The 12,745-nt window shown below is 40.1% G+C and overlaps 1 protein-coding gene across 12 annotated transcripts in view; it reads right to left on the bottom strand.

The window, feature by feature from the left end:
- Positions 1-1,191: 1,191 nt before the first annotated feature.
- Nrg1 (neuregulin 1) overlaps positions 1,192-12,745 on the bottom strand; it is a 181,431-nt gene continuing 169,877 nt past the window's right edge. For 8 of the 12 annotated variants that reach the window (XM_051182245.1, XM_051182243.1, XM_051182242.1 and 5 more), the window contains 5 exons: positions 8,943-9,045; positions 7,387-7,513; positions 6,165-6,295; positions 5,179-5,385; positions 1,192-2,618 (listed from right to left, as the gene is read on the bottom strand). In XM_051182245.1, the coding sequence (XP_051038202.1) occupies positions 1,964-2,618; positions 5,179-5,385; positions 6,165-6,295; positions 7,387-7,513; positions 8,943-9,045 (1,223 nt within the window). In that variant the 3' untranslated portion in view covers positions 1,192-1,963. Of the gene's footprint in view, positions 2,619-2,982; positions 3,125-5,178; positions 5,386-6,164; positions 6,296-7,386; positions 7,514-8,942; positions 9,046-12,745 lie in introns of all 12 variants that reach the window. The other 4 variants (XM_051182249.1, XM_051182248.1, XM_051182246.1 and 1 more) reach the window with 1 other exon arrangement.

Here is a 12,745-nt window from a genome sequence, read left to right on the forward strand (position 1 = left end):
GGCATTCCTCTGGATGGGCTAAGAAGCAAAGGAGGACAACATGCTTGAACACAGACAAACTGTCCCGTGAACAATGGCAAAAAATGTGAGACATCAAATAGTAAGAGTAACAGACAAGCCTCTCTTAGAAACATGGAGGAGTGTAACACATGGACTTGTGGTCAGCCTGAACTGTTCCCCTAAGACCTACTCGTGTGTTATTACTTCCCTTGACTTGTAACAAAGATTTAGTAAAGAAAATAGATTCGATTAAACTGAAAACAAGAATCAATAATTGTCATTGACTTTGTCAATTCCTTCTTCAACTATTTCCCATTTTCCCATATGTGACTCCTAGGAGCTTACTTATAAACTCTAAGTTCCAGTCCTGATTGACAGATAACAGGAAGGGAATATAAAAGTTTTTGAGGGGTTATTACCCTCCCCACACACACAACTTTTCTTTTTTTCCTGCTCATATGTTGATATCTATAAGCATTCATTGGCTTATATCATAAGGGAACATACAGAGTTGAAACCAATCCTAGCCCTGCTTTTGAGACAGTATGGGAAAAAATTCTAAAAATGGAAGACAGAGACTATCTATGGAGAGAGATCAGTCCACAAGTGGGGGTCACTTCTGCAAGAAAAGGTGCAATCTTTCCAACACTATTGACATTCCCTAGTGAGGCATCACTGTGGAAAGTTCTTGCTAATCACAAATCACATGCACATTGGCCATTCCTGGCAAAAGATATCCATGCATAATTATGACTTAATCAAGGCAATGTTGAACATAAGAGAAACATAATGGGGAGAAAGGAGTGGCCAACCAAATTTTAAGATGTAAACTGGGTCACACAGCTGCTTTCCCCTTGTGACTTCTATACATTCACTCCTAAACACTCTACAGGTGGAATATTTTCCTACAATGGCCAAGTCACTGCTATGTACCACAGGCACCTTGCACTGTACAAGTGGTTTGGACAGATAGCTGAGTGTACTCTTGGGGCTGAGGCTTCATGACACGATATACCTCTTCTGGAGCTGAGAAGAGGGTTCAACCAGTCAGTTAAAAAATATGTCAGAAAGAATTACACCTTTAGCAGCTGTGGTTGGCTGGTCAACAGATGAGCTTCTGGATCATGCCTCTCCCCCAAGAAAGAAAGTGAAATTGAGTCCTTTCTAAGTTGTTAGATGTGTCTGGACAGCAAACCAGAACCCACTTTCTAAGCTGTACTTGAAGCTGTTACTCTTTATCAAGAACAACAACTAAAAAGTTCAAATTAAAGTCAATGGTAACTCCTTTTAGCAAGAGCAAGCTGTCTTCTGATTAATAATATAGTTTGTTTTTAAAAATCACAGTATTACTTTCTTCCTAATATTTAACATTACTTAATGCAGTTTCCTGCTATATGTAATAGTAGCATGCTGTTGGGTCTACTATTATCTCAGAGCTCAGTGAAGCAAACCTTTGGCTGACAGAGTAGAGAGAACTCATTTCATATTCGGAAAGCAAAGACTTCATACAAAATAGAAGAGTATTTGGACAGATGTGCCATTTCAAGACAGTACTGGTTGGGTGCTACTGGAAGCAAACAGAGGGACAGCTGCTAGTCTTGCAAATCATACATCCAGTCAACATCATAGTGCAACGCACGAGAAGCCAGCAAAAACTGAATATATGGGAGGTTTTGCTGAAATACTGTGAAAAAAGCCATCACTGTAACTGTAGAAAACTTGCTCTCAACATAACATAACATAAAGGCACCATTGATATCTTTCTTGTTTTTGAAATACTGTAAAAAATTGCTACATATGGCACATAACACATTTTTACATACATATATTTAATTTATAAAAGTTTTTTTCCTGTTTTCTATTTGCAGAACTGCTAAAATAAAATAAATTGTTTAATTTAAGGTGAAATACTTTATTATATAAAATAAAGTTTTACAGGTGAATCTATGTGTTTATTTAAGTTTTATACAGCGATAGGGTCTTGGTTAGCAATTACACTAGACAGCCTGGCCTGTAATTCTTCCTGTGTGGAGAAGCGGCCTGCTGGGTTAGTCCTGCTATCAGCCAGACGGAAGGCAGGGGCCACCTCAAGACTGGCTGCCAGGGGGTTCTGTATGCCCAGGAATGGTGTATCTTCACCTACTCTTTCATCTTCTGTTTCACTTTCTGAGTTACTGCTCATAGAACTTGTGTTGCTGTCCATTTCCAACCTGTTGGCAATGTGGCCATTGGGTTTGGTTCTTTTGGCCCGTCGGCTGTTGGAGAGTTTCTTAACAGGCTCTTGAACTGGCTCATACTCCTGGGTCGTCTCATACTCCTCATCCTCCACTATCCTCAATGGGCTAGGGGGGAGGCTGGTACTCTGATGCGCAGGGTTGTGATGAAATGAGTTGAGTTGCTGGGGGTGATGATCATACTTCTTCTCCCGGAGCCTTGGTGGCGTCACAAGAAGCAGGGGCCTCTCTTCTTCCACAAAGGGGCTGACTGCCATGGAGGGCATGGACACCGTCATGCTGGATATGGGTGGAGACATTTCCGAAGGGGGCGATTTAGGGGAGCTTGGCGTGTGGAAATCTACAGGTGACATACGAGCCGGGGTGGTCATGGCTGATACATACCTGTGTGAGCACAGAATACCCCACATGAGTGTAGTGGAATAAGAGGCATGGAGCAGGGAGGGGCAGGGGTCAGAGTTCATCACGGGATATAGTCAGAGAAGAGTCATCATCGAATACTTAAGTTTTACACTAGAAGTTCAGCACCCTTGGATCCTTTCATTATAAAGCCAAGAGTTTCCTTATGGGAATCATGCAAAGATCAGCCAAATCATCTAGGTCATTCAAGCTTTTGAGAGTTTAGTCTCATCATGAATTCAAATATAAGTATCTGAGCCAAGAAAAGGGGGCTCCTAAAAACCTATCAGCTTACAAAGACTGAGACTTGGGGACTTAGAAGGGAAAGAAGTATTCTTAAATACTATACCTTCCTAAAGGCCAAGGGGTCTTAGAGAATGAAGCCCAAATGGGGAATGGAAGAGGATCTAAGATGAGTTGCTGACAGCTGGATCTGCATGCATTTGGATCTGTAAGCCTTGTTTCTCCTTAGCTCAGCTATAAGGTTATGTCTTATGAAAAAAAAAGAGCATAGTAACTTAAAGATTTATTCCTGATAACAGTGTAGTACATTTGTGTGCCATTCAGTTGAAATTTTCATAAAATGCTACTAGTTAACATTCAGATTTGCAACTGTCCATTTCAGGGTGCAATACATTCAAAGCCAAGTCTGATAGGAACCATAATTTTGGTTTCATGTCACCACAGTGGACACTAACTCCAATCTCCCATCTACTTCTCTTCCAAATCCCACCATTGCATCAGTCTTTTATTTCCTTCTGGGAATATGTGTCAAAGATCCTCCCAAGTGCCTGACAAGCACCTGGGTTGGGTGTATCATGGGATCTTATGCCATGTTTGTGAATGTCACCGTTACAGTCCAGACACTGTGTTCCTGTTTGCAGCACTGTGACTTCCCTAGAACAGGAAGACCTATCCTCTGAGTTGAGTCTGAGTCATTTTCTTTAGCTTTTGATAAAAATGCTAGCAGTGCACAGCATCACAGTCAAATTTGATATGACCTGGGATGACACAGGATACTGGAGCTCTCTGAACTCCAGCTAATGAAAAAGGAAGACTATTAATGCTTCCACTTTTCTATGATTCATAGTGATATAGAAGTGAGACCCAGCTATGTTTAAAAGTGGAATAAGTGTCTCAGAATTTGAAACATTTGGGACCTAAGTCTTCAGACATTTAGACATTTTTGTTTTTTGAGGATACTTAAATTAGACCCTCTGAGAAATGGTAGTCACAGCTCAGCCAACACATACAAGTGATTCATCTTTTTTTATCCCATGGTCTTTCAGTTCAAGACTGTTCGGTAATTTTTAGTAGTATCTGGGTGATGTCTGGATGCCTACTTTAGCAGACAGAACCTCCAAAGACAAGCCATGGTAATAAAGAGAAACTGCACCCTATCCCCATGTATAATTCAGGAATGGACAGGCTTCAATATGCAAAAATATAATCACACAAGACTAATATTCTTAAGCCAGTTTTAGACCACACTCTTCTACAGATGTTCTTAAAGAGAATACCAACTCTATAAGTTCTATCCTTTCTGAAACTGCTTTAGTAATCAATAGACTCCTTCACCTGAAAGCCCCTACTGGGTTTTTCACGGTGCTTTCATATTCATAAGTGAAAAGTTCTTTGAAATCAACTCCACCCATGTAACTGTAAAATACATATATGGATTTGGCAGTATATTGACCCTTTTAGTCAATGTAAAAAGAATAGACCGAGATAACAATAATAAGCCTAGAAAAATCAACAGGTAACTGCAGATGGGCTAAAACGTCAGCTAGTCATGACTTTCCTCTAGTATAGGTGAAAATGGATAAGAACATCTAAGTTCAATATCCCTATTAAGTACCTCTTCTAGTTTACGTTTTTCCATTCTTTACTTTGCCTTTGCTGTTGCTTCTCTGATCCAAACTGGATCTCCCCCAAAAGGAAATGCAAACATTCTAGAATAAAGGGTAATCTCGGAGGCAATATCTGCTTTGAAAATCACCTATAAATGCTGCCAGGATCATCACACGAGACCTTTACCCATCATTTCTTGGGATTTCATAAACAAGATACAATATGGTGGAACACAGGTGATGTTCCCCCATGACCATCAGCAATGGCATAGCCCTTGCAAACTGAGGCTAGAAGTAGGGCAATTAGTGCATGAGAACATAAGGTCAGATCAGCCATGGAGGTAGAGCATGGACAATTGGATTACTGGAATTAGATGAGGGTCCTTAAAAAGAAAGACCCTGAGTGTGTCTGAACCTATGGTCAGGTCTGAGAACTCCATGTTGGCTGTACCTTCCTCATCCCATTACTCCTGCTCTTTAAGAGTTTGTTGCCTTTCAGCCATTGGGACGATGGGAGAAGCTCAGGAGAAAGGAGTTCAGCCAAATAAGAGGATGACTTCATCAACTAGGAGCATCGGGGAACTGATGACATCGCTTATATAAGGGTGAATTTCTTTAGGTGAGACCGCAGGTGCTCATGGGATTCTCTCACTGAGTGAGTTCTCCTCCAGGACCGCTTTGCCTTTCGGTTTTACCTTTCGCTATGAGGAGAGTCTCGGTACGAGTCGGGGGTTTCTCTGGCATGCCTGAGGAAGCTGTTACATTCGCGAGGGCCACCCAGGCCATGAAGACGTCCTCGTGGGCCCCCAGCTGGGCTGCTGTGCCTACTGTTTTCTACTGATGACATCATGATTACAGAGTGGCTTTCTGAAACGATGCTTTCTGTGTGCCCGTTACTCCAGCTGCGTAGAGGGGAAACATAAGGGGTAGTGAAACAGACTAGCTTAGTTATATGCAAAAAAGGGGGGGGGCAAAGAACAAAAGCAATTCTGGCAAATTTTGAAGTCATTGATTCATCAGGAGCCCGGAATTGATACAGAGATCTCTTTGCTGTAAGGAGAATTTTGATTCAGATTGGATTTGTGAATACATCATTTATCCATTTGTTTATTTACTCCATAAATATTTAGCATTATAATTATTGCTAAAGTATTATTGAAGTTTCACAGCACTTGAGTGGCTTGGGATAAACAAAGGCATTGCTGTGTGCATATCATCTGGAAGCCTGGTGCTGTACTTGGTAGAGTGAGTGCAGCCAGCATGGGACCACCAGAGCATCAGAGAACCTAGTGTTCAGCTCTGTAGGCATTTCCAGGGGACACTTCCAGGGCAGTCTAAGCTTCAGAAACAAACTTCTAGTATCACACAGAATCTAGACAGATTTTCCCCTGTAGTGAGTAGCAGAGCACAAACCATGGCAATCTCTAGACTGTGGAGCAGCAAGCCTATAGGGTTAGTTATAATTACTCACCATTTTTAGTATTTTAATGGAAGCATTGGGCTTAGGCTTACACGGTAAAAGCAGTTTGTACCCCAAAATCTACTAATGTTCAAAGTTAGTGCATCTTACTGCTTTTAACTATCTCCTTTGCCTTTTGTTAGGAATTGACAATAAATGATAATGAGCAAAGGAAGTCATTCTTAAGAAAATATATTTCCATCTGAGACCACCCCCCCATACCTGTGACTAGGAGTCTGGGTGACGGTCGTGGAGTGATGAGCTGTGGAAGTGTAGTGACTGGTGGAAAAGGAGGTTTCCACTTCTCTCTCAACAATATGCTCACTGGAGATGACATTTTTAGATACGTATTGCTAGAAAAACAAAGAGACACAACTTGAAAGTTCATGTCAGTCAAAACACAAATACACCAATCCAGGTACAAATTGGTTCTCCTACCTATTAGTTTGCAATAGCCTCTCTGTTTCAGCTGGCCAGAGGGCAAATCTCTTTTTCTGGCCACTCTGGCTTTGAGGCTAGGTACAAGGAGTAAATAATGTTTGCACAAGATAGTTCTCAACTTCATTTCTTTCATTTCCAACTGATAACAGAAGTCACAAAAAAATGTTTCTATAAACAGAAAGAACCAGCCTGTGAATCCCTTCCACGACTACATATTCCAAGGGAAGAATGGGGACTATAGCACATTCCAAGGGAAGAAAGGGAGTTGTGCTGGAACATGACTAACAATACTTCCAAATCCAGGAGGTCTGGCAAGAGCTCTTGTCCCAATCTCTTAATACGAGAGATCTCAATGATGATATGCAAATGGTCTCAAGGAGCAGTCTATGGGCTAGTCAAATTTAGAACTAAGTGCATAGCACAATAAAAATAAAATACCTGACTGGTTAATGATACATTTTACCTAGAGGGTGCATTGTCACATAAATGGAGTCTGGGAATAAGCAAGTATTATACTCCCTAGGTTTGTTCCTTAAAGCATGTTCAAGAAAATTCCCACCTTTTCATGTACCAATTTCTTCCTTTGGAAATCAGAATCAGAAATTCACATGTACCCTGAAGGACCCCTAATAAAAATTCTTCAAAGTTCTTTGCTTGGTTTGCTACAAATCAGTGGCATACTAGAGTAATGTTCAGTTTTAAGTAACTTAAAATTAATATTCCTTATGATCCGAGCTGTTTATTCTGTTTCTTGCTTCGGCCTCCTTGCAGAACACACCAAGCATCATCCAAAAGTCTTAGTGACACAATGTAAGGAAAAATGTATTAATATAAAACCAAATCTATTTTCAAATAGCTTTTGTTATTTTCTCCTGGCAAAACTGTGGGTTTCTGGAAGCCATTGTGATAAGTGGTGGCTGCTAACAGCCTAAGGATAGAAAAGTCATTTTCAGTGTGTGAATGGCACAAAATGCTTGGTTTAACCAGTGGTCAGTCAACATACATTCACCAGCTGCACGTTCTCTGGTGGCGGGTTTGGATGGTGAGGTCCGTTGGCTATGTTCACCATGTTGTTCCGTTCCGATCTAAGGCTCTGCCGAAGCCGATCATGAAGCTTTTGCCGCTGTTTCCTGGATATGAAAAAAGGGAGTATGTTTGTTACTATTACTTGCATATTTTTGTTACAGCTGAATCTTTATTCTACCAATACTAATGAGTACTTAGAGGCAGTCAATTGGTGGTGATGAAGAGGGAAAGGAAATGTGTCTCTCCATCTCAGAATAAGCAATATCACACATCCTCCTCAGAAAGCAGGTTTTAATAGGTAGGTGGAATTCTTATAGAACTGTAGCTATTGTACTGAGGAAGAGTTTTAAAAAGGAGGAAAAAAATATGTTGATATTTGTCTAAATTCTCAATGTGCTTAGTATATCTTTGGTTATGTCATATAGACATACATACTTTGAGTAATGGAATTGATATGGCTGGTTCCATTTATAAATTTTCCTATGGGACTTTGTAAGAAAATTAACTTAGCTTTTCATTTCTACATTTTATACAGTTACTGTGTGCACATATTACCTACATGTAAATGGAATTCTGGGTATATTTTGGCATTATCTTTTGGCACAATTTTAACAAGACTCTACACTTGCAATGCATTTTGTAGAAGGGGTGGCAATATTCAAATTTGAATATAATAAGACTTATACCAATTACATGAGAGCTTATCTTTATCACTCAGTCCTGAAGCATGCTAAATCATAGGACACTAAAAACTTAACTCATGCTACAGATTTTATGGTAAAAATGCATGTGACCTCTGTTCTCTAGCACAACATTCAGAACAAGACATTCCTATGACTAGTTTTGTCCAGGAAATAGTATGTCATCAGGCAAAAGCAAACAAAACTCTATTAATGGAGCATTACACTTAGACTTGAAGAAATCCTAAGTGGAGAGAAATATGAAGGGAACTCATTAGTAGGCCAACATGTGTGCTAGCATGGATACCTATAGGTTTCTTGAACTTTTTTTCCCAAGAAAATTTGGCTTGCTTATCCTTCCACAAAAATTTTCTATATGCACTGCCCATTTATAGAGCATTTATGTCAGAAACCTGATAGAATAAGAACACACTCATTTTAACTCTTAACACCCCCTCCCAAAGAAACCAAAACAAAAGCCCCCAAACAACTATATCTTGAATACCATAAAATTCTTCTGTTATTTTTTAAGTTCTGGGCCCATTGGACTTATGCTTAATCCTTGGCATTTTTGTTCTTAGTAGGTTGTGCCTGTCTGGAACACTAATCCTATACAAGCCTGTCTCTCCAAGCCTTTATCCATTCATAGAGCCCTGATCACTGAGAATTCTGATTAAATTCACAAACAGGCAAAGGTCAACAAAATATATTTCTCAGTGTGGAACTTAAGGATGCAAGTACCTATGTTCCTTTCTTCCCAAGCCTTGGGCCTAGGGCCTGGCACTGCAGAGCCCTGCCTGCCCAACCTACTTCTACACCAAGGGGAGCAGACAGAGTGGAGGGGAAGGTTTACTTGGTTTTGCAGTAGGCCACCACACACATGATGCCGACCACCAGCAGGGCGATACAGATGCCAGTAATTGTCAACACTCTCTTCTGGTAGAGTTCCTCCGCTTCTGGAAAGGGGGTGAGAGCAGATGTCACCAAGGTCATTTACCATCACCAGGACTTACAACAACAGAACAGTTGGCATGCTTCATGACATTACCCAAGTCCACAAGACAATGAATACTTGACAATTCTTCACATTTGCATACAAGTCTAAGGGACAACATATTCTATGCTGTACTTTGAGCATAAATAACAAGCTAGCTAGGGCCATTGAAAGTAAAAGAAAAGCATTATAATTTGTCTAATTTCAAGCTATAATTATACACATGGTATTAAACTGAAAAATCATAGACATTCATTACAAAAGAATTTATTAAAACTATGTCAACATTACTCTTTTCATGAAATGTCTTATAAAACCATCTCTTGCAAAGACAACAGGAATCAATACTGATAAAAAGAGCTAAGATGGGCATTCAGGAGAAGCCCCATTCTTCCTTCCTCTATTCACCACCCTCCATGACAATCCTCTTTCCACTTCCCTTATGTTTAATGTCATCACTTCATATCCAGTGGTCTTTACAAAGAGATATTTCTACATTGAATAAAATTTAATTCAAAGCTATTTGCAAACATGAACTTGGCTTGTAGTTAGTAATTTAAGGCAACAGCCTCACAATTTTGAGTAAATGAAACAGAAGAAACATGGGGGAACAGGATGCTGGGCCAGAGAAAACCCAACCTGATAGGTAGGGCACTCTTGAACCACAGGAAAGGTTTGCTCTTTGGAGGACAATGGTTATGGCTCTTTTAGTTGAAGTTAGAGAACCAATTTGTATTAAGAAGCCCATCATTAGCACAAATGATGATGTATACTTTGGTCTAGATTGCACATTCCCATATCAGACAACTAGACCATTCTAAGGAAGTGTGATACTCTAAAGAGATCTGAACTGAAGGTACCATTCTACTCTGACACAGTAAGTCTGTAATTTGTGGAAACTTTTCTAATTGAAAATAAACATCTTTGGACGATGGCTTTGTTTTATACAAAGGCGAGTCAGGTTGTTAAAAAAAATTTGCAGACTTACTGGGCATGCTGATTGCTTAGCAGTCAAACTTCCAAACATCTAATTAATTTATTGGAAGATCTTGACATGTTCACCCAGCACACATTATAAATGGTTTGTCTGCCATTAAAATTAATAACCCGGGCACTCTGGAGAACACTGAACAAACAGAATGACCTTATCTGGATATCAACAAGAAACACACAAAGATTATTTCCATCATATGTTTTTAGCCTCAGAAGCTATACCTTTCTCTGCATTGAAAATGGGCAGGTCACAGGAAATTTTCTTTAAAATGAGTAAGTGAATTTTAATTTATATCAAATAGTGGATCTTATCATAAAAGGGAGCGTTTCCTACAAGCCAAGTCCATGGTAATCAAGTCAGTTAACAGGTCAAGAACATTGTCAAATCAAATTAATAGAGCACTGATTATTAAGAGAACAGAAGTCAGTGGGTAAAAGACTAGAACACTGAAAAGAATATATGAAAACAAACAGAAAGGGTTGGAGGTGGAGAGGAAAAACAAACCAAGAGGACAGACAGACTGAAAGAATGACACACGGAGAGAAAGTCCAGTATAAAGGAAAAACAAGGTTAAAAGTTAGGGAGCCATCTGGAGTCCCTGGCACAGCATGCCTGATATTAAAGGAGGAAAAATAAACAAAGAAACGAAAAGCAGACAGAGGGGATGCTTGGGGCAGGGAGGAAAAGGTAGGTGCAGAGTGGGAAGGGGTGTCCCATACAGCATAACTCCTAACCTGGACTAGCCATGACATGGAAGCCATGATTAGAAAGCAAAGCAGTTGGTGCATTGCGGTGCCACAGTATGCAGGAGACATAAGTTGGTGCCATGGAGTTTATGTGTTGGTGTGTGCACTGCAGACGTCTAACAATGACATGAATAGGAGGGCTTATGTGTCCATTGCTCCTATCTGTTACCCTGAGACAAAGGCAGGGGACTGCTTTTTATGACGTGCTGTCTGTGAGCCAGTGACCCTGTAGCTTCCCTCCCGGGCATCCTAAATGGCTTTTAGTGTGTGTGTGTGTGTCTAAGGAGCATAATCTTATTCCACTGCCCTTCCTTCACAGGGCTGCTTCACATAGCACAAGTTAAGAAAGGGAGCATTAGCATTGCCACTGAGAAATAGCAGGCCCTGCATCCCCCTTTTGGTTTAATGCACTTTTTTTCTTCTTTTTTTTTTTTTTTTAAACTGGTGAGGCTTGGCCTGTGTGTGCTCAGACATAGGACAATTGCCTAAGAACAAGGGAGATACTGTGTTTGGTTCCTCAAATGGATGAGAGGGAAGGAAAGGTTAAAAAGGACAAAGGAAAAAAAAATAAAAAGGCCTTTGGTAGTAGCTTTTCACTGACTCCCTAACAGTGCCCTTTGAAACGTCAAAAAAAAAAAAAAAAAAAAAAAAAAAAAAGCATACAGAAGGACTGAAATGTGGGTTGCCCCCACAAAACTCTCAGGGATTCCTGTAATAAGTTCTCTTCCTGTTGTTGTTGACTAGGAAAGAACAGTATGAGTCATATATGTGAACTAGTCAGTGGCCTATTCTTATTGCTTGTCAGTAAAACAGTTATCTCAGGGACAAGAGTGCTCAGGAAAGGACAAGGGCTCAAGGGCTAAAGGGAGCCAACCAAAGGCACGAAACACAAACACGGTTAATTCCCATGTTCGTACCATTACTGACTACAAATTTCTCACCTAAACTTCTTGGGTTTCTTTCTTTCTTTCTTTTTTTTTCTTTCATGATTTTGCTGCATCAAAGGAAAAAAGATCTTTGACAACCAAAGCAGTACATTCCTTTAGCCTATTGCTCTTCTTGCTCTTCTCGTGTATTATTTTAATTACTTTCTTTTTTTCTTTCTTTCTTTTTTTTTTTTTTTTTTTTTTTTTTTTTGCTTGACAATATACATGGGGCAAGAGCAAATTAGAGCTAGCACAAAGCATCAGCCCAAAGACCTGGCCTGTCTCCATGAGTAGAAATGCTCCAGGTCTCTCTGGTTTGGCTGTGTGGATTGTGGTGAGTCATGCCAAGCAAATTTTCATACTGATGTGTCCAGGAGAAAAGACAGAGCTGTTCTTGCTCTCTTCTTTTTAAATGACCCTTTAAGGTCAGGTGTTATTTCAGGATATCAGGTCCAGCCTTACACTTGACAAAGCCTTTGAGATGTGTGGATAACAGCACACTGCCCCTGTGAACTGTGAAGACAGCTGAGGGAGCAGTTACATAGCGTGACTACTTGACTCCACTGTTCAGAAACAGAAATAGTCAGTTCTATGGTCAGACCAGAAGGCTCCTGACTGGGGAAATTCTACTTGGGAAAACTGTAGTTCTGAGGGTTTGCCCATTGGCTTCCTGTACTACTGTGAGATTTCTGGCAGAGGGATCCTTCCTTTGAGGAAGGAAGGACCCCCAAGTGATGTTTAGAGCTCTTTGTGCTCCCTACATTTAGGAGGTTTTTATTTTTCTTTTTAATGCCAAAAAAAGCCCATTCATATAAATTTGGACATTTTTAAAATCTACAAAATGAATAGATTTCTTCTTAAATTTTTATTTTCTTGAAGGGATGACAAGCTCTCTCTCTGTACCTGCCAGGGCTGGCTACCACCTCATGTGTCACCAATTATGTTTCTGAGTAGATGATGTTGTCAGCCAAAAGGAGACAACAGCCTTGGGACCCC

The sequence above is a fragment of the Phodopus roborovskii genome, unplaced genomic scaffold, assembly GCF_943737965.1.
Source record: "Phodopus roborovskii unplaced genomic scaffold, PHOROB, whole genome shotgun sequence".
Lineage (NCBI taxonomy): Eukaryota > Metazoa > Chordata > Mammalia > Rodentia > Cricetidae > Phodopus > Phodopus roborovskii.